Source organism: Babesia bigemina (assembly GCF_000981445.1).
Source record: "Babesia bigemina genome assembly Bbig001, chromosome : I".
Lineage (NCBI taxonomy): Eukaryota > Apicomplexa > Aconoidasida > Piroplasmida > Babesiidae > Babesia > Babesia bigemina.
Window position 1 is genome coordinate 391,873 of NC_027216.1, and position 22,508 is coordinate 414,380.

General features: G+C 51.9%; 16 protein-coding genes across 16 annotated transcripts; 8 read left to right on the forward strand and 8 right to left on the reverse strand.

Moving 5' to 3' along the window:
• Nucleotides 1–274: 274 nt before the first annotated feature.
• BBBOND_0101660 (hypothetical protein, conserved) lies at nucleotides 275–1,505 on the forward strand (the record flags this gene model as incomplete). Its single annotated transcript, XM_012910569.1, has 4 exons — nucleotides 275–485; nucleotides 522–850; nucleotides 897–974; nucleotides 1,011–1,505. 4 exons carry the CDS (start codon nucleotides 275–277, stop codon nucleotides 1,503–1,505), a joined length of 1,113 nt encoding a protein of 370 aa, XP_012766023.1.
• Nucleotides 1,506–1,697: 192 nt separating this feature from the next.
• Nucleotides 1,698–2,180, reverse strand: BBBOND_0101670 (ribosomal protein L21, putative; the record flags this gene model as incomplete). The annotated part of the gene is made up of 1 exon (XM_012910570.1): nucleotides 1,698–2,180. One exon carries the CDS (start codon nucleotides 2,178–2,180, stop codon nucleotides 1,698–1,700), a length of 483 nt encoding a protein of 160 aa, XP_012766024.1.
• A 742-nt stretch (nucleotides 2,181–2,922) lies between these two features.
• Nucleotides 2,923–3,528, reverse strand: BBBOND_0101680 (NAC domain containing protein, putative; the record flags this gene model as incomplete). Its single annotated transcript, XM_012910571.1, has 1 exon — nucleotides 2,923–3,528. The coding sequence occupies one exon, from the start codon at nucleotides 3,526–3,528 to the stop codon at nucleotides 2,923–2,925; it is 606 nt and encodes a 201-aa protein (XP_012766025.1).
• A 671-nt stretch (nucleotides 3,529–4,199) lies between these two features.
• On the forward strand, nucleotides 4,200–5,029 carry BBBOND_0101690 (hypothetical protein; the record flags this gene model as incomplete). The annotated part of the gene is made up of 2 exons (XM_012910572.1): nucleotides 4,200–4,556; nucleotides 4,595–5,029. The coding sequence occupies 2 exons, from the start codon at nucleotides 4,200–4,202 to the stop codon at nucleotides 5,027–5,029; spliced, it is 792 nt and encodes a 263-aa protein (XP_012766026.1).
• A 303-nt stretch (nucleotides 5,030–5,332) lies between these two features.
• Nucleotides 5,333–6,052, reverse strand: BBBOND_0101700 (ribosomal protein L10, putative; the record flags this gene model as incomplete). Its single annotated transcript, XM_012910573.1, has 1 exon — nucleotides 5,333–6,052. The coding sequence occupies one exon, from the start codon at nucleotides 6,050–6,052 to the stop codon at nucleotides 5,333–5,335; it is 720 nt and encodes a 239-aa protein (XP_012766027.1).
• Nucleotides 6,053–7,087: 1,035 nt separating this feature from the next.
• On the reverse strand, nucleotides 7,088–7,934 carry BBBOND_0101710 (ribosomal protein L24, putative; the record flags this gene model as incomplete). The annotated part of the gene is made up of 5 exons (XM_012910574.1): nucleotides 7,088–7,261; nucleotides 7,297–7,373; nucleotides 7,409–7,476; nucleotides 7,512–7,618; nucleotides 7,656–7,934. The coding sequence occupies 5 exons, from the start codon at nucleotides 7,932–7,934 to the stop codon at nucleotides 7,088–7,090; spliced, it is 705 nt and encodes a 234-aa protein (XP_012766028.1).
• Nucleotides 7,935–7,999: 65 nt separating this feature from the next.
• On the reverse strand, nucleotides 8,000–10,277 carry BBBOND_0101720 (replication factor-a protein 1 (rpa1) family protein, putative; the record flags this gene model as incomplete). Its single annotated transcript, XM_012910575.1, has 10 exons — nucleotides 8,000–8,614; nucleotides 8,653–8,765; nucleotides 8,804–8,945; nucleotides 8,990–9,235; nucleotides 9,270–9,338; nucleotides 9,376–9,661; nucleotides 9,698–9,741; nucleotides 9,780–9,876; nucleotides 9,915–10,052; nucleotides 10,120–10,277. The coding sequence occupies 10 exons, from the start codon at nucleotides 10,275–10,277 to the stop codon at nucleotides 8,000–8,002; spliced, it is 1,908 nt and encodes a 635-aa protein (XP_012766029.1).
• A 70-nt stretch (nucleotides 10,278–10,347) lies between these two features.
• BBBOND_0101730 (dnaJ C terminal region domain containing protein, putative) lies at nucleotides 10,348–11,903 on the reverse strand (the record flags this gene model as incomplete). The annotated part of the gene is made up of 5 exons (XM_012910576.1): nucleotides 10,348–11,127; nucleotides 11,169–11,216; nucleotides 11,252–11,379; nucleotides 11,416–11,504; nucleotides 11,542–11,903. 5 exons carry the CDS (start codon nucleotides 11,901–11,903, stop codon nucleotides 10,348–10,350), a joined length of 1,407 nt encoding a protein of 468 aa, XP_012766030.1.
• Nucleotides 11,904–12,349: 446 nt separating this feature from the next.
• BBBOND_0101740 (hypothetical protein) lies at nucleotides 12,350–12,610 on the forward strand (the record flags this gene model as incomplete). Its single annotated transcript, XM_012910577.1, has 1 exon — nucleotides 12,350–12,610. One exon carries the CDS (start codon nucleotides 12,350–12,352, stop codon nucleotides 12,608–12,610), a length of 261 nt encoding a protein of 86 aa, XP_012766031.1.
• Nucleotides 12,611–13,470: 860 nt separating this feature from the next.
• Nucleotides 13,471–13,755, forward strand: BBBOND_0101750 (hypothetical protein; the record flags this gene model as incomplete). The annotated part of the gene is made up of 1 exon (XM_012910578.1): nucleotides 13,471–13,755. One exon carries the CDS (start codon nucleotides 13,471–13,473, stop codon nucleotides 13,753–13,755), a length of 285 nt encoding a protein of 94 aa, XP_012766032.1.
• Nucleotides 13,756–14,679: 924 nt separating this feature from the next.
• BBBOND_0101760 (hypothetical protein) lies at nucleotides 14,680–16,060 on the forward strand (the record flags this gene model as incomplete). Its single annotated transcript, XM_012910579.1, is given in 2 exon segments — nucleotides 14,680–14,991; nucleotides 15,011–16,060. 2 exon segments carry the CDS (start codon nucleotides 14,680–14,682, stop codon nucleotides 16,058–16,060), a joined length of 1,362 nt encoding a protein of 453 aa, XP_012766033.1.
• A 74-nt stretch (nucleotides 16,061–16,134) lies between these two features.
• On the forward strand, nucleotides 16,135–16,392 carry BBBOND_0101770 (hypothetical protein; the record flags this gene model as incomplete). The annotated part of the gene is made up of 1 exon (XM_012910580.1): nucleotides 16,135–16,392. The coding sequence occupies one exon, from the start codon at nucleotides 16,135–16,137 to the stop codon at nucleotides 16,390–16,392; it is 258 nt and encodes an 85-aa protein (XP_012766034.1).
• A 1,611-nt stretch (nucleotides 16,393–18,003) lies between these two features.
• BBBOND_0101780 (hypothetical protein) lies at nucleotides 18,004–18,693 on the forward strand (the record flags this gene model as incomplete). Its single annotated transcript, XM_012910581.1, has 1 exon — nucleotides 18,004–18,693. The coding sequence occupies one exon, from the start codon at nucleotides 18,004–18,006 to the stop codon at nucleotides 18,691–18,693; it is 690 nt and encodes a 229-aa protein (XP_012766035.1).
• A 202-nt stretch (nucleotides 18,694–18,895) lies between these two features.
• On the reverse strand, nucleotides 18,896–19,090 carry BBBOND_0101790 (hypothetical protein; the record flags this gene model as incomplete). The annotated part of the gene is made up of 1 exon (XM_012910582.1): nucleotides 18,896–19,090. One exon carries the CDS (start codon nucleotides 19,088–19,090, stop codon nucleotides 18,896–18,898), a length of 195 nt encoding a protein of 64 aa, XP_012766036.1.
• Nucleotides 19,091–19,622: 532 nt separating this feature from the next.
• BBBOND_0101800 (hypothetical protein) lies at nucleotides 19,623–21,002 on the reverse strand (the record flags this gene model as incomplete). The annotated part of the gene is made up of 1 exon (XM_012910583.1): nucleotides 19,623–21,002. One exon carries the CDS (start codon nucleotides 21,000–21,002, stop codon nucleotides 19,623–19,625), a length of 1,380 nt encoding a protein of 459 aa, XP_012766037.1.
• Nucleotides 21,003–22,105: 1,103 nt separating this feature from the next.
• BBBOND_0101810 (hypothetical protein) lies at nucleotides 22,106–22,464 on the forward strand (the record flags this gene model as incomplete). Its single annotated transcript, XM_012910584.1, has 4 exons — nucleotides 22,106–22,133; nucleotides 22,195–22,264; nucleotides 22,300–22,389; nucleotides 22,428–22,464. 4 exons carry the CDS (start codon nucleotides 22,106–22,108, stop codon nucleotides 22,462–22,464), a joined length of 225 nt encoding a protein of 74 aa, XP_012766038.1.
• Nucleotides 22,465–22,508: the final 44 nt, after the last annotated feature.

Below are 22,508 nucleotides of genomic sequence, written 5' to 3' on the forward strand. Positions count from 1 at the left end.
CAGCTTTGCAGGGAGTACCACGATGTCATATACTGTCGAGACAAATTTTCCGAGTCCACATCAATGCGAGCTTCGTGTTCTCTAGAACGCACTGACTAGGCTTTCCGATTTCTAGCTAGTCGTTTGCCACCGTTGCGGTGGTTACTTTAGTCCGTATTGCTATCTTCCAGTTATCCAACAATATTAATATATGTGTAAAACGTTTCATCCACCGATGTGCGGCGGTATGGGCCGGCTCCGGCCGCGAGTCGCCGGGCAACTTTAAATAGTTGCCATGGCGTCGCAAGGGCCGCTGAGATATGGTATGTATTCATCCGCCGAGGTGCTAGAGTTCGGGAGCGACTGGTCCGGCAGAACGCTGCCGGCCGGGGCGTCGGATTCCTCGGCGCCTTCGGAGGCCCCGGCAGCCCAGGTAGACAGCTACTTCCACTCGTACGGCTACATCGGGATTCACGAAGAGATGCTGAAGGATTCCGTGCGGACGGGTATGTGTTGGTGAGATTAGCTATATTTCTTGGCAGGGGCCTACCAACGCGCCATCACCCAGAATCGCCACCTCTTCCAGGATCGTATCGTGCTCGATTTGGGTTGCGGAACTGGGATTCTATCGCTCTTCTGCGTCGCTGCGGGCGCGAAACACGTTTACGCTATCGAGTGTAGCAGCATCATTAACCTGGCGAAGGAGATCGTCGCGAAGAACGGTGCGACTGACAAGGTGACGTTTTTGCACGGCAAGTGCGAAGAGGTCGAGTTGCCAGTTACGGAAGTGGACATCATCGTTTCTGAGTGGATGGGATACTTTCTGCTATACGAGAACATGCTCGAGTCGCTGCTGTTCTGTCGTGACAAGGTGTGTGATGTGCATGCCCATTACCGCACGGTTTGACGTTGTGCAGTGGTTGAAGCCGGGTGGGTTGCTGTTCCCCGACCGGGCACGTCTGTACGTGGGTGCCATAGAAGACGCTGAGTACAAGGTTGGTGTTCCAGTGGCGTCACTAACTTCGTTGTAGTCCGACAAGCTGGATTATTGGCGCGACACTTACGGCTTCGACTTTTCGTTGATGCGCGACTACCTGCTCGAGGAGCCATTGGTTGACATCGTTGAGGAGAAGACGCTTAACACCACCACCTGCTGCATCCTGGACCTGAATTTGCTGACGTGCTCGCTTTCGGACCTTGACTTCACAAGCGACTTCCTGCTTGTTGTGCAGCGCAAGGATTATGTGCATGCTTTGTGCTTCTGGTTTGACGTGACTTTCTCGGCGTGCCACAAACCGATCACCCTCAGTACCAGCCCCCGCGAGAGTCCCACTCACTGGAAACAGACGGTGTTCTACCTTGTCGACGACCTCATCGTAGATTTCGGGGACAAGATCAAGGGTATGATCGCGGTGCGGCGCAACGCGCATAATCCGCGCGATCTAGACGTGAAACTCCACTACCACCACATGGGTAAGTCCAGCTCCGGTGCTCGTGACGTGTTGCAGGCGCCAATTTCAGTATAGAGAACACACACTTCTATCGCATCCGCTAGAGATGCGGCGTGAGACAGCGCGAGACGACGACGGCATGTGTCGTTGCTACCCGCCCTGCCGCATTGCCGGCAGCGCCTGCGCTCTGTTGCTATACAACGCGCAAAGGACACAGCGTAACACGTAACTTAGATCCAGGATTAAACCATGTCGTTAGTTCAGAGCTCAGTACTTTTCGACGAAAGGTACCGGGTCCATGGCGATGATGGAGTCGGGCGTAGCCTCGACGATGTATCCCGGGGCCACCGGCGCGGGCTGCCTCTTGGTCGTAATCTTCTTGCCCTCAGCCTTTGCCTTGCGTTTCAGCTCATCGTTCACGGCGACGCGCTTGAGGAAGTCCTCGCGGCAGCGGCTCTTGCGAATGTGCGCGATGTTGACGTGGATGCGCTTGAGCAGCTGCTTGCCGCGGACGACCTTCTTGATTATGACACCCAGGGCCCTGGGGGTGACGTTGTAGACCATTCCAGTCTTGCCGTGGTAGTAGGAGTAGGGCATACCCTTGTGGACCGAGGGGTCGCAGAGGACGTCGACGTAGTCACCAACGCGGAACTGCTGGATGTAGCGTGACACGGAGGGCATTCCGCTGCGGCGGAAAGCCTTGGAGAACTTGTCGCGTGTGCGAGCGCGTTTACCGTACGAGTGCGGCATTTTGAAATCCGATTGTTAGTTGGGGTCTGCACAGAGTGATGTGATTCCACAAAGAGGTGATACAGCGACGACTAAATACAACAACAAAGCGCCTACAATAAAGCTTTAAATGCCGTCAACCGCCGGTTTCGCGGCAGAGGAAAGAGAAAGCGGCGACCACAACGTGGCCCTCGAGCCTCACAGGAGTGTAACTCTTACCTGAACTGCCACTAGTACGACGAAATAGCGCCCGATGTCGTCTTACGCGGCGCTGTGGATAAAAGTTTCCTGTAATCTACTGCGGTGGTGCTGAGCCTCGCGCGGGATAGGAGCGGAAAACCTCATGGGGAGGAGTCCGTCGCTCCCCATGACGGCCGAGATGTGGGCTCGGGGTCCAGTCGCCGTGCCATATTCCCAGTTTTCGCCGAGCAATATGCGTTTCTACATTTATATACGCGGAGTGTGTAGGCGTCCGCTGTAACAGATTCGGTCTAACGGTCGTTACGGGCCGGAGCCGCGCCACAGCTACGAACTCTGTACGGAACACTTAAGTGTAGTGAGCTCATAAGGCTGGTGTGACAAGCTAAAGCTACGGTTTCGGTGAATAAATTTAGTGAGTCACGTCTCACAAAGCAGTTTACCGTCCATTATTCTCCTTCGAGCACTAGCAGCCTCGGGCGACCTCTTTACCTTGCAATGTCTCCGACGTTTGTACAAGCGCGTAATGCCGCTGACCAGGGGCAACCTATTCGGACACCTTGGCCTATTGTTCCTCGATTATCTCCTCGATCTTCGGGGGAGCCTCGGTAGCTGGCTCGTCTCCCTGAACATCCTGGTCCGCCGGCTCCTCTGCCGTCTGGTCGTCACCCTCCTCAACATCATCTTCCACCTCTTCAATCTTGTTCTCACGCTCCTCGTCTTTCTCCGCAACGCTGTCAAATACCTCTACGAGTTGGGGGATGTCGCTGTCCTCATCCTTCCTTGAGGTGGAGGGCAAGCCAAATCCAGCCGCCGAAAGCTGCTGAATTATGTCCGGCAGCGAAAGCTCACGCTCCTCCGCCAAACCAGAAATGACATAGGTGTTCGCGTTGGGCGCAGCTTGCACCTTGGGGTTGCTGAAGACCAAAATGTGGCCATCGTCCTTGACGAGCTGCACCTCCTCGATGCCGGGGATGTTGGCGGCGCCGATGGAACGTAGCCCGAATTGGAGGCGCTTGTCGTCGCCTACAACCTTGCTGGTTTTCTTGACCTTCCTCCTGGCGGTACCCTTGCCTCCCGTCTGCGTGCCGGAGACGCCCATCCTTGCGCGCAGGCGCTCGCGCGCCGCCAGCATATCTGGCGTCACGTGTTCGACAACTTCAGTACTCATCGTGGTTGGAAAAGCCTCGGTTCACGGCGTGTAGACGTGCTGAGGCGTAATTCAGCTGAAGATACCGGTTCGCCTGCGTGGAGGTCCGCGTCCTCGGATTCCGCAGTGCCTGGCCAGCGCTGTTGCAAGTCGAAATTCGACCACCCTCGTGTTTGGTCTTTTATGCCACGCGAAAACCTCGTGGCAAGACGGAACTCCACGTCTACGAACAAAGGTGCGGCGCTGCTCCTGATAAATGGCACCACACGCTTGCCCGTCTGGCTTCTGCAAGGAGCCCACCCCCGCGTACGTGCTGGATGATCTGTTGTTACCCGTAATACGCGGGAATTTTGTGAGCGCCGTTTCCGTCCTTCGCCAACCGTTGGTCACGGCGCGTGATGGGGCGATGTCGGCCTAAAGGCCCATCGGTTTTAGGGGCACCTAAAGGGAGGCCGGTTTACACATTTTATCTGTCATGGGCGAACTGCCCATCACATTATTGTACCCTCCGTTTTGGCGGTGTGGGAATCTATCCGTAACACGGCTTTGACCACGAGGATTCCTTATAAGTTTTCTTGGTGGTCACGAAGTTAGTCTTCCACCGTTTCTCAGGCCCGTTGCATATGAGCTGGTTAGATACATGTGAAACATGTAGTGGTGTTTGGGTGGTAAGGCAGTAGGCTTTTTAAAACATGGCGCCCGTCTCCGGCGGTGATGTTGCTCTGCCTTCCTCTATAAAGCGGGCCAGTTCCATCAACGAAGCGGGACTCAGGGGCGACAGCCACACATACCGAACCAATTGGGATGAGCGTCCTTCGCAGGCGAGCTCAGTGGTCGATCCCCCGGCCTTAACAGGAGCCACTAGCGCGGTGTCCCTGGAATTCGCCAAAATCGCTGCTCGTGCCGATGCGTGGTTGACGGCATACACGACAGCCTGTAGCGTGTCTGAGCGTGTAAACGTATTCTTTACCGGTCTGGAGGTGCTTCGTTCCGCTGCAGATGCGCGCAACGCAGCACAGCGTAACGCACAGCAGGAGAGCGCTGCGCTGGTTCGTTAGCCTCAGTTTGTAGCACACCTCTGTTGCAGCTTCTGGAATCCATCGACTCTGCGCTTGCATCGTTGTCGGGAATCCTTGAGGTGGCTTCCTCGACGACACGCAGCTACTCGAGGCTTTCCGGGTACAAAGAGCAGCTGGAGCGTTACCGCAGATTTATTTGCGGTGCTGGGGAACGAGTTCGCGTTCGATCTCATAGTTCCGCAACAACGGATCAGATACGTGATATTTGCGAGGAGGTGGCGACCATATCAAAAAACCTCCAACCTCTTTCTCACCCCGGCGACGCTGACGCTTCCGCCAACGTGTCGTCGCTGTGCGACGCGTACGGGGTTTACATGAAGCGCAAGAAACAACGTGCAACTCGCGAACGGTGGGCATTGTTTGTGGGATCCCGGGACAAGCATACTTCTCAACAACCAGGTTCCTCGTCGGGCGGTAGCAGCCCGCAGGGAGAAACCGCATAACGTGACTGTAATTTGTCTTAAGTAGCCACACGGACAACCCGTGGCGAGTTGGAAAGCGGCCGCCTTACCAATCCCCGCAAGACCGCAACCTTACAAAATCGCACCCTCGTAAACCAGCGACATAATAGGCACAACGATACTGCCCTCCAGGCGGATGGTACCGCGACGGCACAACGGTACCCAATAATAAGGCAACGCAGCACGTCTGCAATTTGCGCAGACGCCCACGGCGCCAGGGGAACTGCGTCGCCTTCAGGGGCTGGCGTAACGAATACGTAGTAGCCATAGGTATTAGCAAGGTTCTCATGGCGCGACGATCGCCGGGTCAAGTGGCACGTTCACGTCAGCCAACTGTGGGAATATCTTGCTGAGAGGGCCGTGGGAAGAGATCCACTTGACGTGGACACCCTTGTTCTCCAGCCTGCCCTCAGCCTGGTACTTCAGGTAGTCCTCCCTTGAGAACCTGGTGAAGCCCCAGTTGTGCGAGACGAAGATTTTCTGCCTGCCAGGGAACTTGTACTTGGCCCTGCGGAGCGCCTCAATGGCTTTGGGCACGAGCGCTTCCCTAGTCCTGACGGACATCAGAATCTGTCCGATATTCACCCTGGCGACGACGCCATTGGGCTTGCCGAAAGCGCGCCTCATTCCGGTCTGCAGCCTATCAGCACCAGCGCACGAAAGCATTTTGTTGATACGAAGCACGTGGAACGGGTGAACGCGAACGCGGATGTGGAACGATTCTTTACCACCAGACTTGACCATGAACTGCGCAATGTTGTCAAACTCATAATGCCAATTTACCTTGTTCGCGCAGATACGCGCGGCCTCAAGAGCCTCCGAAGAGATCTGCTCGTACTCGCCGGAGATGATGTGCACGGCGTACGGGAAGTCGTCGACGTCGGCGCCCTTCAGACCCATATCGTAGATCCTGATCTTAGCGTCGGGTACACCCCTGCAGAACCTCGATTTGGGGTAGGGCTTGTTTTTGCAGTAGCGGTAACACCTGGCAGGTCTCCTTCCCATCTTGTCCGATTGCTGGTGTTACAAATCCAAGTCTGCGCGCGAATAAGTTGGGGAATCCGAATCCACTAATTAGACACAAAACGTATCCGACACAACCCGACACGGAACTGGTTTAGCCGGCTCGTCCCTATGAACGAGGCTCCAGCCCTAGGGACAGCTGAGAAGCCCGGTGGGGAGCGTGGTCCACCGCGCCACCAGCAGCCGATCACGAATTAAATTCAAGCAGAACGCATACCTACCTATAGCCTTTCTATTCGCAAATTGTCGAAAAGCAGTGACGCAGTCTCCGTTCGGGTCGCTTTGAGAGCACGATCCTCAGAATGGGGTAGAGGGTCCCGGCAACCGTGGTAACACCTCGAGGCGACCACCAGTTTCTGCGGCGCCGATTTTTAAGCCTCAGTTATCTGTTACTTCCGGAACGCCTCTTGTGTGTCGTGGAAGGTGGTCACGTGAGCGACGGAGGTGCGTGCTGCTGCCATGTAGCGGCGCCTGCCCTGTGCGATTAATTTATGCCATAAAGCCCACAAGCTGCGTACAGTGGTCGATAATATACTTCTCTATTTGCGTTTGTAATTGTGTGGTGTATGTGTCCGGTGAATGTGGCTGCTGTCTCCGGGTACCGGCGTCGCTAGGCGCACACCTTGATATTATGTATTCGTGGCTACTATCACGCGGGGCATAATAATATGGTTGCAAATTGCAGTTGTTGTTGTGTTTTTGACGGTCTCAAATCGTTTTTGGTTCGGGTATTTAAGAAGAGTGTAGCGTTGCGGCTTGGTTCCTTTCGCGTAGCTCGCTATGCTTGATACTGGTACCCTACAACGATGTCGCACTTCTGCCCGTGTCAGTGGAGCTGGGCTGGCTCGGTCAGGCTTGCGGTACACTGTGCCTGCCTAGTCGCGTGCATCCTGCAATGCGCTCACCGCTCTAGCTGCATTTAATTTGACCACTATTGGCTGTTCTCAGCACGAAAACGAATTGGTTACGACTTGGAATTGCTATCAGAGGCAGAAGCCGTATGTTATGCGATGTGGGCTACGACGCCGCTGCTGCCGTGTCATCTTGTTCGGGTGCCTCCGCACCGTCCATGCGACATTTGGTAAGCGGGGCGCGATCTGAAAGTAATGTTGCGATCTTCCTGTTCTTTATCTCGCGAGCCAAGCCCACGAGAATGTTGAAATTTTCGTAGTCCCGGTGGGAGTAGTCATCCTGCATGCCGTAAATTGGCGTTGTCCTGTGGGTACCTTAACGGGCGTCGCCTTCTTAGGAGGGGGCTTGTACAGCGACCTGGCGACTTCAACTGGCTTAGGAAGTGCGCAACCTGAAATATATGTCTGCATTGTGCTCCGCTCCCACCGGAAAGCTTGCAGATGCGCACGCATTCGCCGTTCATCATATACCTCCGCTTGACGATGGTCGGCTTTCTGCACATATTAGCGCACGTATGAGTCATCCTCACTTCACAACTGGGTCAACAAGTGCTACGTTGGTCACGTGTATCGGCATCTCCTGGGTCAGCAGACTGGGCTGTCCTTTTCTGAAATCCGGGTTCCAGAACGTCTGGCGCTGTCACACATCAGTCATATCCACATTGTACGCCTACCATATTGCAGTTCTCGACAATTAGCTGGTTTTTGCGATGGAAGATTTTGAGGATCACTCCCTGCCTGTTTTGGTCCTGTCCGTGGAGCACCTGTACGAGGTCGCCGACCTGCATATTCAGGCAAGCAGCGATGTCGACGCGCCTCGGCTGCCTCCGCTCGCTGAGCGGCTTCGGTATGGAGTTATACTTGGAGAAGTGCAAGAAGTACGAGCGCTCTGGTACGCGCCTGTTCCGGGTCATTTGCAGCGCCTGGAACTGCGCCTTCACGTATTTAGCCATTTTATTTATGTGATAGTGCCGTAGACGGCCCGTGTTACGGTTTGTGCGCCCATTTTGTGTGCGGCTCATTCTAGCAGCTCGTTGATGTCCTTCATGCGGCAGGTGATGGCAGCATCCATGTGCTTACCCACCCTGAACGCCTTTGCGATGCGATACTTGATCCGCAGCTCGTCCATGTACTTCTCGCTGGTTACCCTGACCTTAAAGATAAACTCAGACAGCCTTGCCTCCTCGAAGACGTTCATGAAGTTCTTCCCGTCGGCGTTGACCTCGCCACCCTCGAACAGCGCCAGCAACTCCTCCGCCGGCACCCAGTTCATGATTTCGGCGCCGACGGTGTTGGCAGCTGACGCCCACAGGTGGCCGGTGTCATCTGCGATCTTCAGTGAGAGGATGTACGTGTGCTTCGGCTTAGACCTCGCGCTGCACCGGGTACACATCCACTGGCCCTGGTCGTTGACCATTTTCCGGTGGCACTCCAAGCAGGCGGGCCAGGAGAAAGTGGACTCCTTGATGACCTCTACGATACCGCGGGTGGTGAACGTGATTCCGTTGTCGCCCAGCGACTTGAACTGCAGTGCCTGATTCGCCGCCTTGGTGATTTGACGAATGGAAACTATATCCTCTATGTGAACCTCTTGGCCCTGTCGGCCGGCATCGAAGCGCAGCTGGCAGCCGGTCTGCGTGCTTATTGTGCTTCCTGCTGGGCGCCACCTACCGTGGTCCACCACTGCCTGATTTCAGCGGCTTCTGCGATAACTGGGTCTACAGTGATCTTGGTTGAGGCCTGGGTGTCCAGCCTCCTGCCTTGCCACTCACCAACCTTGACACCTGCGCGCCAGTTTGCGACGCTTGCACGGACGTCGTACCTTTGAACGCTACCAGTGGATGGCCGTCCAACTCATTGTTTTGGAAGTGCTGCACCTTCTTCGACCATAACGTGAGCCATATACTCGCCCCGCTGTTGTCGCAGAGCATCACGTCGCGCTTCTCTATGTTTGAGCCGGAGCCCTGAGACACCGTGCATCCCTCGTGTTGGCAAACAAATGGCTTACCTTGTGCTGAACTAGTTTGATCTCCCTTGCTCGTACAATTATCCCGATGACGTCAATGATGGCTCCAATCTCAACGCTGTCGATTTGGTTGATCGGCGTGAAGGTGCAGCGCAGGACCGGAATCGAGATGTCGTTTTGGTCGAGCTGAATCTGTGCGTTCTCGTCCATAGAAATTTCGCAGGAATGAGACAAGTTATTGAACTTCTTGTTCGCAGGTTTAAGCTGGCCACCGCTAAAGGAGTAGACCTGAGAATGCTGCACATTTTGCAAGGGAACCCACTTGCCCCTCCTCCAGGAAGTAGTACCATTTGGTCACAGCCTCCCCAAAAAACGTTGCACGAATCTCGCCCTAGAACATTGTCGTTACATGACTTTCGCGGTCTTACATCAGCGTCACAGAGGTCGACGGAAAAAAGCTGTCCTTCTCCCCACTGGTTGTTGAACTTCCTGATTTGGGACTTGTGCGAGACCCTAGCTCGTATAATCCATTTGGGTGTGTATATAGTGAGATCGGATATGCTGATTTGCGCGGAAGATCCCGCATCGGCTGTCTTCACTACCGGCTTGGAGCTGGTGATTGGGTACGGAGAGCCTTGGGCCTTCCGCTGCGCCAAAGATTCATCGTGTTTCCTGATGGGCCCAGAAGCTGTTCCTACTCCTCCTTGAGGTTGCCTGCAATCACTATAGCCGCAATAATTTGCCACCTACATTGCCGATGTAGGAGTTTGTCCTGCCTGCTGTATGGAGAGCCCCTGAATCGCGAATTAGAGCAACTTTACCCCCAACCTACCGGATGGTACACCAATGCTGGTCCTAGCTGACATGTTAGGTGCCTGTAATCGCCCGGAACGATTGTTATCTTGGTGAGGATGATGAGGTAGCGCGATCTGCATCTAGTGACGGTCATTCTAAACACCACCCTTACTTCGTGGGCGTTATCTTGTACTGGTTGAAGCTGATGACCTTGCCTACCAGCTGCTTATCGCCGTCGGCGGTCGGAGGAACCAGCGCGAGGCAGGTGTGTTTGTATTTCACCGGTACGGATCCATCCAGCACTTCCACCCTGGCAGGTAATTAGTGGCAGGTCATTCGCGCGTAAATAAGAAGCTGATGCGTGCTACGCAACTCACAGGTACTTATTCTCGGCGACGCAGGACTGCTGCAGACACAGTATCTTGACGGCCGAGCAGCAGTCGTGGACTTCCTGGAAGAAGCCGTCCCCGGCTTTGGCAACGGAGTCGGCCAGGGATGAAAAAAAGTCCGCAGTCAAACACCGCGGAAGCGACATTGTATGTACTGCCGGCACTACCCGGGCCCGGGGGTCCCTATGTGTAAGTCATTCAGTCGAAATAACGTCGTTAGTGGGTTTTTGCGCCGACAACGCGCTTCCACCAGCGGGTTTTGTCTTCTTCGTGTGCGTTTTCGTTGGTGTTGCGGGACGAGCGCGGGTCACTGGAAGTTTCCTTCTCGAACTCCTCGACCAGCTCCTTCTGCCGAGCGGTGAGTGTGTCCGGGAGCCTGAGCTCGAGGTGCACGACCAAGTTACCGTTGTTACGGCTATCTACCTTGGGCGGGCCCTTGTTCTTGAGCGTCTTGATGAAGAAGGGCTGGCAGTTGGGGGCGATGGTGAGGTCGGTGTATCCGTCGAGCGTGGGCACCACCACGTTCCCCCCGAGCAGGCACTGCTTGAGCGATATGGGCAAGTGGACGTGAATGTCGTCATCGATCCACTTGAAAATATGGTGCGGTTGGATGTTGATGTTCACGAACAGGTGACCGCTCTTCCCGCCGCGCATCCCAACGTGCCCTTGGTTGGGTATACGCATTTGCATTCCCTGCCTGACTCCAGCGGGTATGGTGACGTTCACGGACTTCGTCTGCGCCCTGTCGCCCGTTCCCCCGCAGGCGCGGCAAGGATGTGCGATGACCTGGCCCGTGCCGCTACACGTCCTGCACGGAACACCGATGATGATGGGGCCGCGTTCCATGCGTTGTACTCCTGTTACAAATAAGTCAAATCCGTGACGACGGCGCTTACCCGTCCCGTTGCATATTTTGCACACCTCTATGCTTGTTCCCGGTTGCCGACCTAGCCCCTTGCAATCGCCACAAGCCACCCTGGCAGGGATGTTGATGTTCTGCGGCGTTTACAGGTGTGCGCGCGTAGGGACCCGCTTACCTTAGAACACCCCTTGACTGCTTCCATGAACGTAATGCTTATCTCGGTCTGCAACACATGCGGCCGCACCACGACCATCCTACCTGGATGTCGTCGCCACGGGTGCTCCCCGTGAATGCGTTACCGGCGCCATGAGCTCCTGCCATGCGCGAGAACATCTCCGCGAAGTCAGTGAACATGAAAGATGAGTCGCCGAAGCCGCTGAATCCCGCTGCGTCGCATATAACTGAGTGTCTATTTCAGCTACCAGATGGGTCGTATCCACCGTCGCTCGAGTTCATGCCAGTCTGGTCGTAAATCTTGCGTTTCTGGGGATCAGAGAGTAGTTCGTATGCGCTGAGGTGGATCATGAGGACTGTGCTTTGCGACCAACCTCGATATCTCCGCCATCTTCTGCTTCGCATCCGGCGAAGGGTTGAGGTCCGGGTGGTATTTCTTCGCCAGCTCCCGAAACTTCCGTTTGATCTCGTCTGTGGAAGCGTTTCGGCTTACTCCGAGCACGGAGTAGGGGTCCTTGTTACGCCTAAATGCAGAAGTATGTAGGCCTCTGGTGTGGCGGCTTGACGGCGCCGAGGCCCGCGCTGCGCAACTTGTTCTGTGCTCGCCGAAACTGCCGCCCGTTACAAGCGCATCTCTGACGTATGCCGCCGATCGTGTCGCTATATGAGCCAAGCAGGTGTAGAATCCACGGGCGCTACCACGCTTCTGCGGCGTTAGCACACGAAAGATTGCCATTCGAGCTGGAAGGTAGACTGCCATATTGTCGTTGGCAATTTTCTACATTGTTAGGTAAGACTCCAGCTAAAATGCTGTGCGACCTGGATGATTCCGATGCGCCGCGCTAGGGGCACTATAGCATGAACTACACACATCACATCTCCACGTGAAAGCCGCTGCCATTTGAAATGAGTAGGCAGTTTATTTTGTTGTGTTTTGTGTGTGCTTTCTTAGGGCGGTGAATGTACTGGAGAGACTGTTTGTGCCTGTCTTGGTGCGTCTTCCGGTCAACGAATTGAATAAACGACGAACTGAATAAAAAGTTACTTTTGCAAAATCATCTCTGCGGCGGCGTGTGCATCGTTACCTATGCTACGCATCTCTTTTGGGGTATCTCATGTTTACCGGGTACGGTTCGAAGGTAATGGTGACTTCTTCCATTTGACGATACGTTAAGTAAAACAATGCTCCTATCACCACAGCCAGCAGAATCAATAGAACCGCCGCGATTCCTATCGCCCATTTTACAGTCTTCGACCCACGGGGTAATCCGGCTTTCTTCGCAACAACTGATGAAGCTGCCGATTTCGGCGTACGCTTACGCTTTGGCGCAACTTTTGGTCTGGGCCTCCTATTGCGTGTATTTCTATAAGGGTTGGATTTTGTTTTTCGTGGCTTCATTCTACAGGGCTCTCTATTTCCTGGGTGCGCCAACGCTATACTGATGAATGCTCGGCAACATAATATTCGAGTGTATAATACATGAAGCCTATAAAGCAGGTGCTCACCTAGTCCATGGTTGTTATTGCAGTCCTTGTTGCCTTTTGCTGCCAATATAGATTTTATGGCCGGTGATGAGGGCGGATGAGGCGCATTGGCACTCGTTGCTTTCACACCAGCCTATATTGATCTCAGTCACGTTACAAATTGTTGAACCCAAACTTCAAATGGCATTGACGTAAGTGCAGATTTCACGGCCGATGAGAAGGCGTTCAGTGTATTGTCTTATTTATGCATATCGGAGACGCCAAGGTGGTCTGTCTTGTCTCCAGGCTCACGCCTCGTAATTTGACGCGTTTATACATTCGTACGTCGATATGAAACGTGGATAGTCGAATTTTTAACGCCTCATGCGGCAGCGGCCATTAATTTTTTTCAAAACTTGATAACCATGGCAAACCGTCGCATCATGGCCGAACCCACCATAACATGATGCTGATACATCATTAAATTAAGTTATCTCATCTTATAGTGTGCTATGTGGCTACGTGCCTTGGGCCGGTTTTCGTGTTTGCGGGGCTAACGCCTCACGCTGAAACCGGTTGCGGGATCCATGTCCTTCCGATGACGAAGATCAGTTGTCCCATCCGTGATGCCATCCACCCTGTGGGCGCGAAGGCCGTTGATGATCTTGCAATGGTTCCTGCAAACTATTTCGCACATCAGATAGGATAAATATTTGCACCATGCCGAATAGTCGATCTCTCTTAACTTAAATCACATCACCTAATCTTCATACCGCACCAACTCCTACGCAATACACTTGGCATGTCGTTCAGTCGCGGTTAAGACCACTGACCCGTACATGCAAGGCTGCGGAGTTACCTACGAGTTGGATGAGTTGTTCAAGCCTGAGACACCCAACTGCTTCTACCAAGTCTCGGTGAACGGTGAAGTGAAGGACCTAGGCGAATTGAGCGAATCGATGTTTACGACGCGTTCCAACCACTTCATCATTCTAAAGTTCGACAGTGATAATATAGGACCTGGGGAGGAGCTGCGCCAGACGCCGCCATTGGAGTGCCGCTGCACCACCGTTAAGCGCATAGTCCTATCAACCATCCAGATCGAGAACTACTACTCCAAGTAATGAGTAGATGAAACTCGGTAACCCATTTGGCAATCACAGACTTTAATTGTCATACGTCACGTTGGTCGATCTGCTGGGTTGTGCCTTCAGTGAGAGCATTGCTTTGTGAAGAGTGTGGTAATTGTAATTACCAGTCTAACGACATATTCTTGTGTTGTCGTGGATTTTTGTAACTAGTGTGAACGGCCGTGGACCCGGTGAAGATTGTGCTGTGGAATTACATGTCACCACACCTTAGTTGTGCATTGTTTACCGCAGGCATCAGGAAGATGCAACTTAGAGGTTTGCATATCAGTTCGCATTTTGAAACCTCTACAATGCCCTTAACACACGACAAAGAGCAATACGTGGTACCTGGAATGGGACTTCACTGAGCCCCCAATTTGGGTGAGCAACTGCTGCGGCGGTGCCTGAGCACGTTGGGCAACCGGTGGGAGTGGGTGGCTATACCGTGTGGATTTCACTCTATATGGGCGAATCTCGGTGAACTGTTGCCTATGTATGAGTTATTTTCAGTGTGGTGACATTTATCGTCAGCATCGTTATAAGCCTCGAAGTCGTAACCCCAGACTGCACCCTAGCAGACGCTTTGAGGGGCGCCCCGCAAACATGGCTACCCACTTATTAGTTACCCCGAGAAGGTTGCAACGAGCGTGCACACAATACAATCTTACGTGAAGCATTGGCATTTTTCTCGCTTCAAATACAGGTGAGTCTATTTTAATACTTATCATGCTGGCGCAGTAACTAGACGATACATCTGTCAGCGGTGAATACGACGTGTTTTGAGGGCGGCGAGCTTCAGGAACACGTTTCGAGAGCACACGTCGACGACAGTCTGTCTTTCGTTTGAACAAAACCATTTAGCTATACATCCGTGGCCAATTATTTCGCATTACTACGTTTGAATCTACTGCGTGCGAGATGGCGGATTCTTCAGGAGGGGACCAGCCAACCCACCGGGCAACGACTATTTCTATCAGTGAGGGTGAGGAAGGAAATGAAGGTATCTATGGGACATCCGAGAGTAGCACACGAGGAAGTGATACAATAGAACATAAGGGCACTAACGAGAACGAAATGAGCTCACAATCAGCGGCTACAAGAGACTTACTCGCGTCACAAGCAGCGTATGAAGTCCGCCAATTCCCGTTACAAGCAGCGCATGAAGTCCGCCAATTACCGTTAGAAGCAGCGCATGAAGTCCGCCAATTACCGTTAGAAGCAGCGCATGAAGTCCGCCAATTACCGTTAGAAGCAGCGCATGAAGTCCGCCAATTCTGGCCACAAGGAGCGTATGAAGTCCGCCAATTCTGGCCACAAGGAGCGTATGAAGTCCGCCAATTCTGGCCACAAGGAGCGTATGAAGTCCGCCAATTCTGGCCACAAGGAGCGTATGAAGTCCGCCAATTCTGGCCACAAGGAGCGTATGAAGTCCGCCAATTCCCGTCACAAGCAGCTGTTGCAGGCCGCGCATTCCCGTCACAAGAAGCTGTTGCAGGCCGCGCATTCCCGTCACAAGAAGCTGTTGCAGGCCGCGCATTCCCGTCACAAGAGGCTGTTGCACCCTTCCCATTCTTTCCACAAGAGTCGGTTGCAGGCCGCGCATTTCCGTCACAAGAAGCTGTTGCAGGCCGCGCATTCCCGTCACAAGAAGCTGTTGCAGGCCGCGCATTCCCGTCACAAGAAGCTGTTTCTGGCCGCGCATTCCCGTCACAAAATCCTGTTTCTGGCCGCCGATACTCGTCACAAGCAGCTGTTACAGGCCGCCGATACTCGTCACAAAATCCTGTTTCTGGCCGCCGTTTATCGTCACAAGCAGCGTATCAAGGCCGCGCATTCCCGTCACAAGCAGTGTGTAGAAACTGCATACTCGCGTCAGAAGCAGCGTGTAGTAACTGCATATTCGCGTCAGAAGCAGCGTGTAGAAGGTGCAGACTCGCGTCACAAAATCCTGTTTCCGGCCGCCGATACTCGTCATAAGCAGCGTATCAAGGCAGCGCATTATGGTCACAAGAAGCTGTTGCAGGCCGCCGATACTCGTCACAAAATCCTGTTTCTGGCCGCGCATTATGGTCACAAGAAGCTGTTGCAGGCCGCGCATTCCCGTCACAAGCAGCGTATGAAGTCAGCCCATTCTCGTCACAAGAAGCTGCTACAGGCGACATACTCGCGTCAAACGAAGCGGTTAGAGGCGACACAATCTCGCCAGAAGCAGCGGGTAGCGGCGCCGGCAAAGATGATTCAGAAGCAGGATATAAGGATAAATGTCGTAAAACTTTGCGTAAATTCCGGAAGTCTATAAAGAAACGTTTCCGTTTTCGTAGTGAGTATGACCGCAACTCTAGCAGCACTTCTGAGAGTTGCGGTAGTAGAAATATGGAACAGGTTATCATTGACACTGCCAACTATGCCGAAGACATAAGCACTTTTGTCAAGCATATTGCGGAGAATCTAGACCGGCTGATTCATTTTGGACCTCCCCCCCAAAAGCACCATTCAGAACGTGACAAAAACGACAATGCGCGTGAAGACGTGGAACAGAGTTCAAACGACACGTTCAGTGCAGGCAGTGAGGATGGTACAGAGGATCTTCCGCCTGAAGACCATAATTCTGAGAGTGAAGGAGGCTTGTAAATAGCTCTTTGCACCCGCGGGAATCGCCACGTGAAGGTGGCAGCGTGGGCACGAACTATTCGACAGCCTGGATGAAGAAAAGACGGGGACGACGTTCACGCAGTGCTTCCTACCCTCCTTGTGCACTTCACCCTTGCTGTACACGCTTACATCCAGTAATAACAAGCGCATATCACCTAAGCAGCAACTAGAAAGTAATGTAATACATGAATGCGTCGGTTTATTTGTTTATGCTCTGGTCTGGCGATCGCTAAAGTCGGCAGCACGACAACGCCTTGTAAGATTCGGTGACGCGTCCGCCAGATGAATGTACGGAATGCGAATGATTGTTTGAGTACCCACGTGATGTGATATGTCGTGTCTCTTGAGGAATCGGTATGAATCTACTGCATCTTAATCCTACACCGTGGTTCACACAGACCGTTGTTAGACCATTAGCGTGGTATATGGGTGCGGCGGAAACGTGGCAGCCTGAACTGGAAGCATGACCTTCAATTGAAATCCAAATGAGCTCACATTGGTATGGGCAAACGATATATGGGAATGTGTACAACTGCGGTTCAGGAATCCCGCCGTGGAAGATTGCGTCAAATTTCGAGATTCCCTCAGGCTTTATAGAATGTCGCATTGGAGCTGCAATGTTCCGCAATTAACACCTACTAGTAGAGCCGTACGATTAGTTTACAAACCAACAAACTATTCCCCCAAGAATACACATGAAGGACGCACACACACACGAGATCGTACGCATACACACAGCAGTACCAAACATAATTGTGCACTAGATTCTGCAGCAACAGCCGATCACCGCTGATATGATGCCTGATTTAAAGGGAAGGCGACCAACGGTGCCATCGTCTGAAGTTGTTACATGCCAAGACACCTTAGGAATCGCAGTTGCCGCAATCACCTAAAGCAGAAAACAATTACGATGCGCACGTTAGACAGTAGAAGAATCGTCTGACTCCGTCACCGAATGATTGCGAGGTCGATCAACAGCGAGTAACGCGCGACTCCATAAGCGCAGCAACACACCACTCGCAACCAATTGCAACATTGTTGAAATATCTACACATTGTCACACATTGATTCAACATGCAGAGCTACTGTATACGCCCCTTTTGGCCAAAACTTATGCACGTCTATCACTCGCGCTTTACATAGTACATGCCACGCTTATTGTCTAGAACTGGCTGCGATGCAGCACTTTTGGCATGAGTGCAGTGCCCGAAATTGACTATTTTGTGCGTTGACGGATTTGCAGATTGTGATAAATTACTGGTGTATTGGAAGGCAAAGGCATTTGGGTTGTCCGTCTCCTCGATTAGGACACAGGTGCTTCAATACGCTTTCTGTCTTATATACTGTTCTGCAGACAGCGTAACAACACACGTTTATAGAGGTCACCTTATCAGAAGAATCTTTGCAAAATGGTATACAATTCGTTGACCAATGTCCCTCGCAACGTGAAGGAAGCCATTGACTGGTTGATGGCCGTGAGGGGAGATGGTGCTAAAAGAAACGTAGCAGCATTGTGTGCCGCACTCTTCAGTTCCCTGGCAGACAAAACTGTTGACAAGATGGAGATGCCAGCCCTCGAAGAAGTTAAACATGTTACTAAAGTTCCTGGATCAACCGGAGCTTGGGAACCAGTGGTTCGTAGGAGGGCTGGTTAAGCGGTACAACGACCTTATTAATAAATCACCTGGAGGGTTAGCTAAGTACTTTCGGGTTGTTGACGAATCCGATGAGAACGTCGTAAAGGGCAAGGGTATCACTGCTGGAGCCATTGTGGAGAACCTTGGCAAAGTTGTTCATGGTACCGAGATATTCTTGGATGATATTAAAAGCCCAGGCGAATACGAGTCTGCTTACAGTCCAGAGGCTGCGTGGAGTAAATCATGTACCCAAAAGCCGGAAGATTGCGCAGCTGTCTTCGTGGGTATTGCGCCCATGTTACGGGCAAGCATATCATCTTTGAATGCTGCTGTGTTTGCTGCGAAATTGAGATTGCCGCCGTTTATTGCTTGTAAGCGTATGCAGCAGTTGATACAAGCATTGGGTTACGTAGAGCCACAACGCCGCGCTGGCATGAGTGGGTTTGATGTCCCCAAAGCGTTGAGAGGTCTATATTTACGAACACTGATAACGCTATGCGACTTCACAGGATTCTGGGCTTTCTGTGGATCGAATAATCCTGATTTGGGAGCTGGTAAACATGGAAACTATCCGGTATCGGAAGTTGATTTTGACGTTAACATGAAGCCCATAGACGCTTCCATGAAGATAGGATTCCGCTGACCGTCTAGCACATACACTGCGCTCGGGTCGGGTAACATGTATTATCCCGGTACGCCCACAGTATCTGATTTAGGAGCGGCTATTCCACTTTGATGGGCTACATGTCATGTTTATTCGGCTTGTCGTAGGGCCTATTCTCACACCGCTTATTAAGTATGTGTTGATATAAGTGTAAATCCCCTACGCCTATTGTTGTAAACTGCTAATCGGTTAAACTAATAAGTACAGCAGTAAGCAATGCCGTGGACGTATTTATAAGCTTATTCGTGGCCGTAGTGCAGGATTCCGCCCGGCAATCCGCCCATATCGGTAAATAGTGGGAATGTTTGACAAGCCATCCGTATGTCTGAGGAAGACCATCGTCATCGTGCATATCGGAATGACTAATCAAAACCATCTTGCGTGAGAGACATTAGGCATCTGAACCACGTAGACGGCGGAGTATCTCAAATGGGCAGTTCGAACCAAGTGCCGAGTTTCAATACGCCAATCCATCCGACGTGGAACACGAAACCCAGGCTACTATGACTGTGAATAGTCACATTGCCCAAACTAGATAAATTCCGTTTTGGATGGCACCTGTTATGGTTGGCAACGGAACGGCGTGGAACCTGAAACCAGTATCGGCGTGAGGCGGTAGCCCCGCAAAATCCAAAACCGGCCCTAGGCACGTAGACACACAGCAAGCAATAATATGAGAACGCAAATTAAAAACACTTAGATAAGACAACATAATAATAGTAATAATAATGTTAGCTATGTTTTTACATATACGATTTTGAGTACATTATGCAGGGTGATATTTCTGCTATTGTTAACTCATGCTTCATATGCCGAGTGTGCCATAAAATGGCTGTTGCTGGTCATAACAAATGTCAGGTTCACTCGCGTGAGCAAGCACTGACATTGCTTCTTTTTCAACAGAGCTACTAATGGGTAGTAAGACCAAACGCATATGTGTCGACACCACAAAACAATGGGGTTCCGGCCGGTGAAAGGGGCAAGTTGTGCAGCTTGAAATATCCGCCGTCTCCCCAACGATCACCCCACGAGTTTTTTACGATCCAATACTTCGTTTTGCGTTTAGTGTTCTCTCCGTATCCGACTATAAGCACGGAGTGCATGAGTGTGGAATCGCAGCTGCCGTCGAAGATTCCTGAGCTGTAGTGCATGAATGCTCTGCTGAGCCTAATGATAATCATTACGGGTCCGTGGCTTCTAAGGTGCTCTTGTATCATGCGGGCGTTAAGCCGTTTAATGTTATCGACCTTGAACTTTTCCCCACAAGTTTTCTCCCTGCACGCAGTCTTTCTGCCTAGGTAAGGATAGGCGGGTTCAATGCAAAGACCAGTAGTGGAGGCATATACAAGCGCCTTTTCCTGATTACCCCCTCTAACACAGTTGTACCTCTGCGATGTACAGTCTAGAATCTGTTGTACACTATGTTGTAGACGCTGTCCAGTGGTAATGGCGCGGTAGGCGTCAACAAGACCTGCCACCGCCACCGCCCAACACGACCCACACGAGCCTTGGTCCACAACTGGTCCTATGGCATTTGTGTTTCTCCAATCCTTGTGGACTATGTCACCGTCATCGACATTTTTGGATCCTGAATACATACTGGTATCGATGAACCTTCCATTTTCGTACATATACATCGGTCGAGACCAGCCATTTGTGCTTAGGGCAATGCCAAGCTCCGAATCAGAAAACTCGGATGCCCAAGAGTACGCCATGGTATAGAGCTTGTCAGGGTTAGAGTTATGCTCGTCAATAAGCTTCTTTGTAGTTTTGAAGTTAAAATACTTCTTGACGAATTCTTTCTCGTTTCCGTAATGTGAGCCGTTAACGGTTATGAACTTTTTGTAGGCTATAATAGTCTCAACTTCGTTTTGTTCGTCGAATTCTTCTCGCCTCTCTGACAGTTCATGGACTATGGCTCGTATTTCCCAGTCCAGCACACCCTTAATGTCATTCTGCTTATCGGCACAGTTGATAAACCACCCCTTCTGCACACAGGCCAGGAAAGGCCCAGGGATAACTTCTAGCTTATATTCTCTGATTTTATCAACCAGTAAGCTGTAGTGTGGATTACTATGCGCTGATTCGAGCGACTTGCCATAGTCGACCTCAACTGTCTCATCAACGTGTTCGGTTAGCTCAGACACCACCTCCCTTCGTTCGGGCAATAGCCAGTTTTTTTCGAGGATTACGTTCTCCTGTTCATGCACTATATGCTGCTGTTCATGTACTACCTCGTTCATGCCAAGCCTGATATTACGCATAAACGGCAGAGATATATCTTCCATGCCGATTATACTTTTGTATTTGCAGACTAAAAGTACAATGAGGGAACCTACCAGTGTTAGGGCGATGATAATTAAACCAACATTAATAGCCCTTCTATTACCCCCATTGTAGCGTCGTTCCCGGGGTTCTCCCCGGACGCCGTTGCTTCTTATCTGGACGGCATTTGGTGGTGCAGTATCCATTGATACATCCACTTCGTAACTTGTTGACATCTGGTAGCAACGCGTGGCTTGAGGTTTATTTAAGGTAATGGGATAGAACCTATAAACGCCACCAATGCGTCCGTTATACGATGACTTATTTTCTGTATATTGATTTTCGTGTTCACCTAATCAACAAAAGCGATCTCAAATATGACAGACGCTCATTGTCACAGGATGCCCATTCGCGTATGTAGACAGGATTAAATGTTAAATGCCACGTCTTTCTGATGTATTGGTGTTAGCTTGGTACGGGATCACAAGTGTATGGAAGTACGGCAAGTCAGAAATTCTACACCCGCTTATAGCACTGGTTTCACTACAATATAGTGCAACGGCGCCATGTGGAGCTATTGTGCGTGCAATAGACTGGGCCGCCGGCGTACAGATCTGTACTCCTACGACCGGAATGCGATTAACACGGTTGCCATTGTATTGGAGCCGAAGTAATCTACCAGTTAACCTGGTAGTACTCGGTAGATTGTGCGAGATGTAAACTGTGCGAACGTGCTCAACGACGGTCAACCTGCGTAGCCTTCTTGCGCCGTGACTGTCGTTTCACACACCTGTGCCTAAAGTGACATAGACACGTTTATGCAATGTAGCAGTAGCTTCCAGGCAGGATTTCAGCTATTAATCGTTGATTTTATCCTGTGACATTGCCATTGCCTTGTGTGGGTGCAACGTTGCTGCGCCAGCGCCGGTCTGTCGTCTTGCGGCCGGAGTCGGGCCAAGCGTCTCAGGACGGGCCGAATGCATCATAGAGAGAATATACTCACCAATACTTGCGCTGTCCGAGCTGCATCCAGCTACGGCCGCCTCGACGTGACACAAGGTGGTGGTCTGGCGCGGCTGCATTCTTAGCCACCCATACAGCCCTTCACAGTATCCAATTTGCAACCATGGTTACGTTAACGTGGCGTTCGAAGAGTGAGTTTTAGCTTTATCATTGCGTAACGTTCTTTCCCCGCTGTCCCTCATCAGTGTGTAGCGCTGCTGTCGCTCATTGCGTTCGTCTCGATCTTCGTCTTCGCTGCAAGCCCTCCGTGGGACAAGTTTTGGTACGCCCACGCATACGATTTCACATCGCACGCAGGCTCGTGTTGCTGTTCATATTCAGCCTTTTCCTGATGTTCGACGTATTGTTCGTGACGCCCAGGCACTTCGACTTCGACCCTTTTTACAGGTTTGTTTGCCCTGCTGTGGCGTCTTAGCGGTGCGCAGCAATTGGGAAGCTCGTCAAAACGACAAAAGGGATTAGCATCGGCCGCCCGTGGTGGTCAAGCACTGGGACGTCCAGCGCCG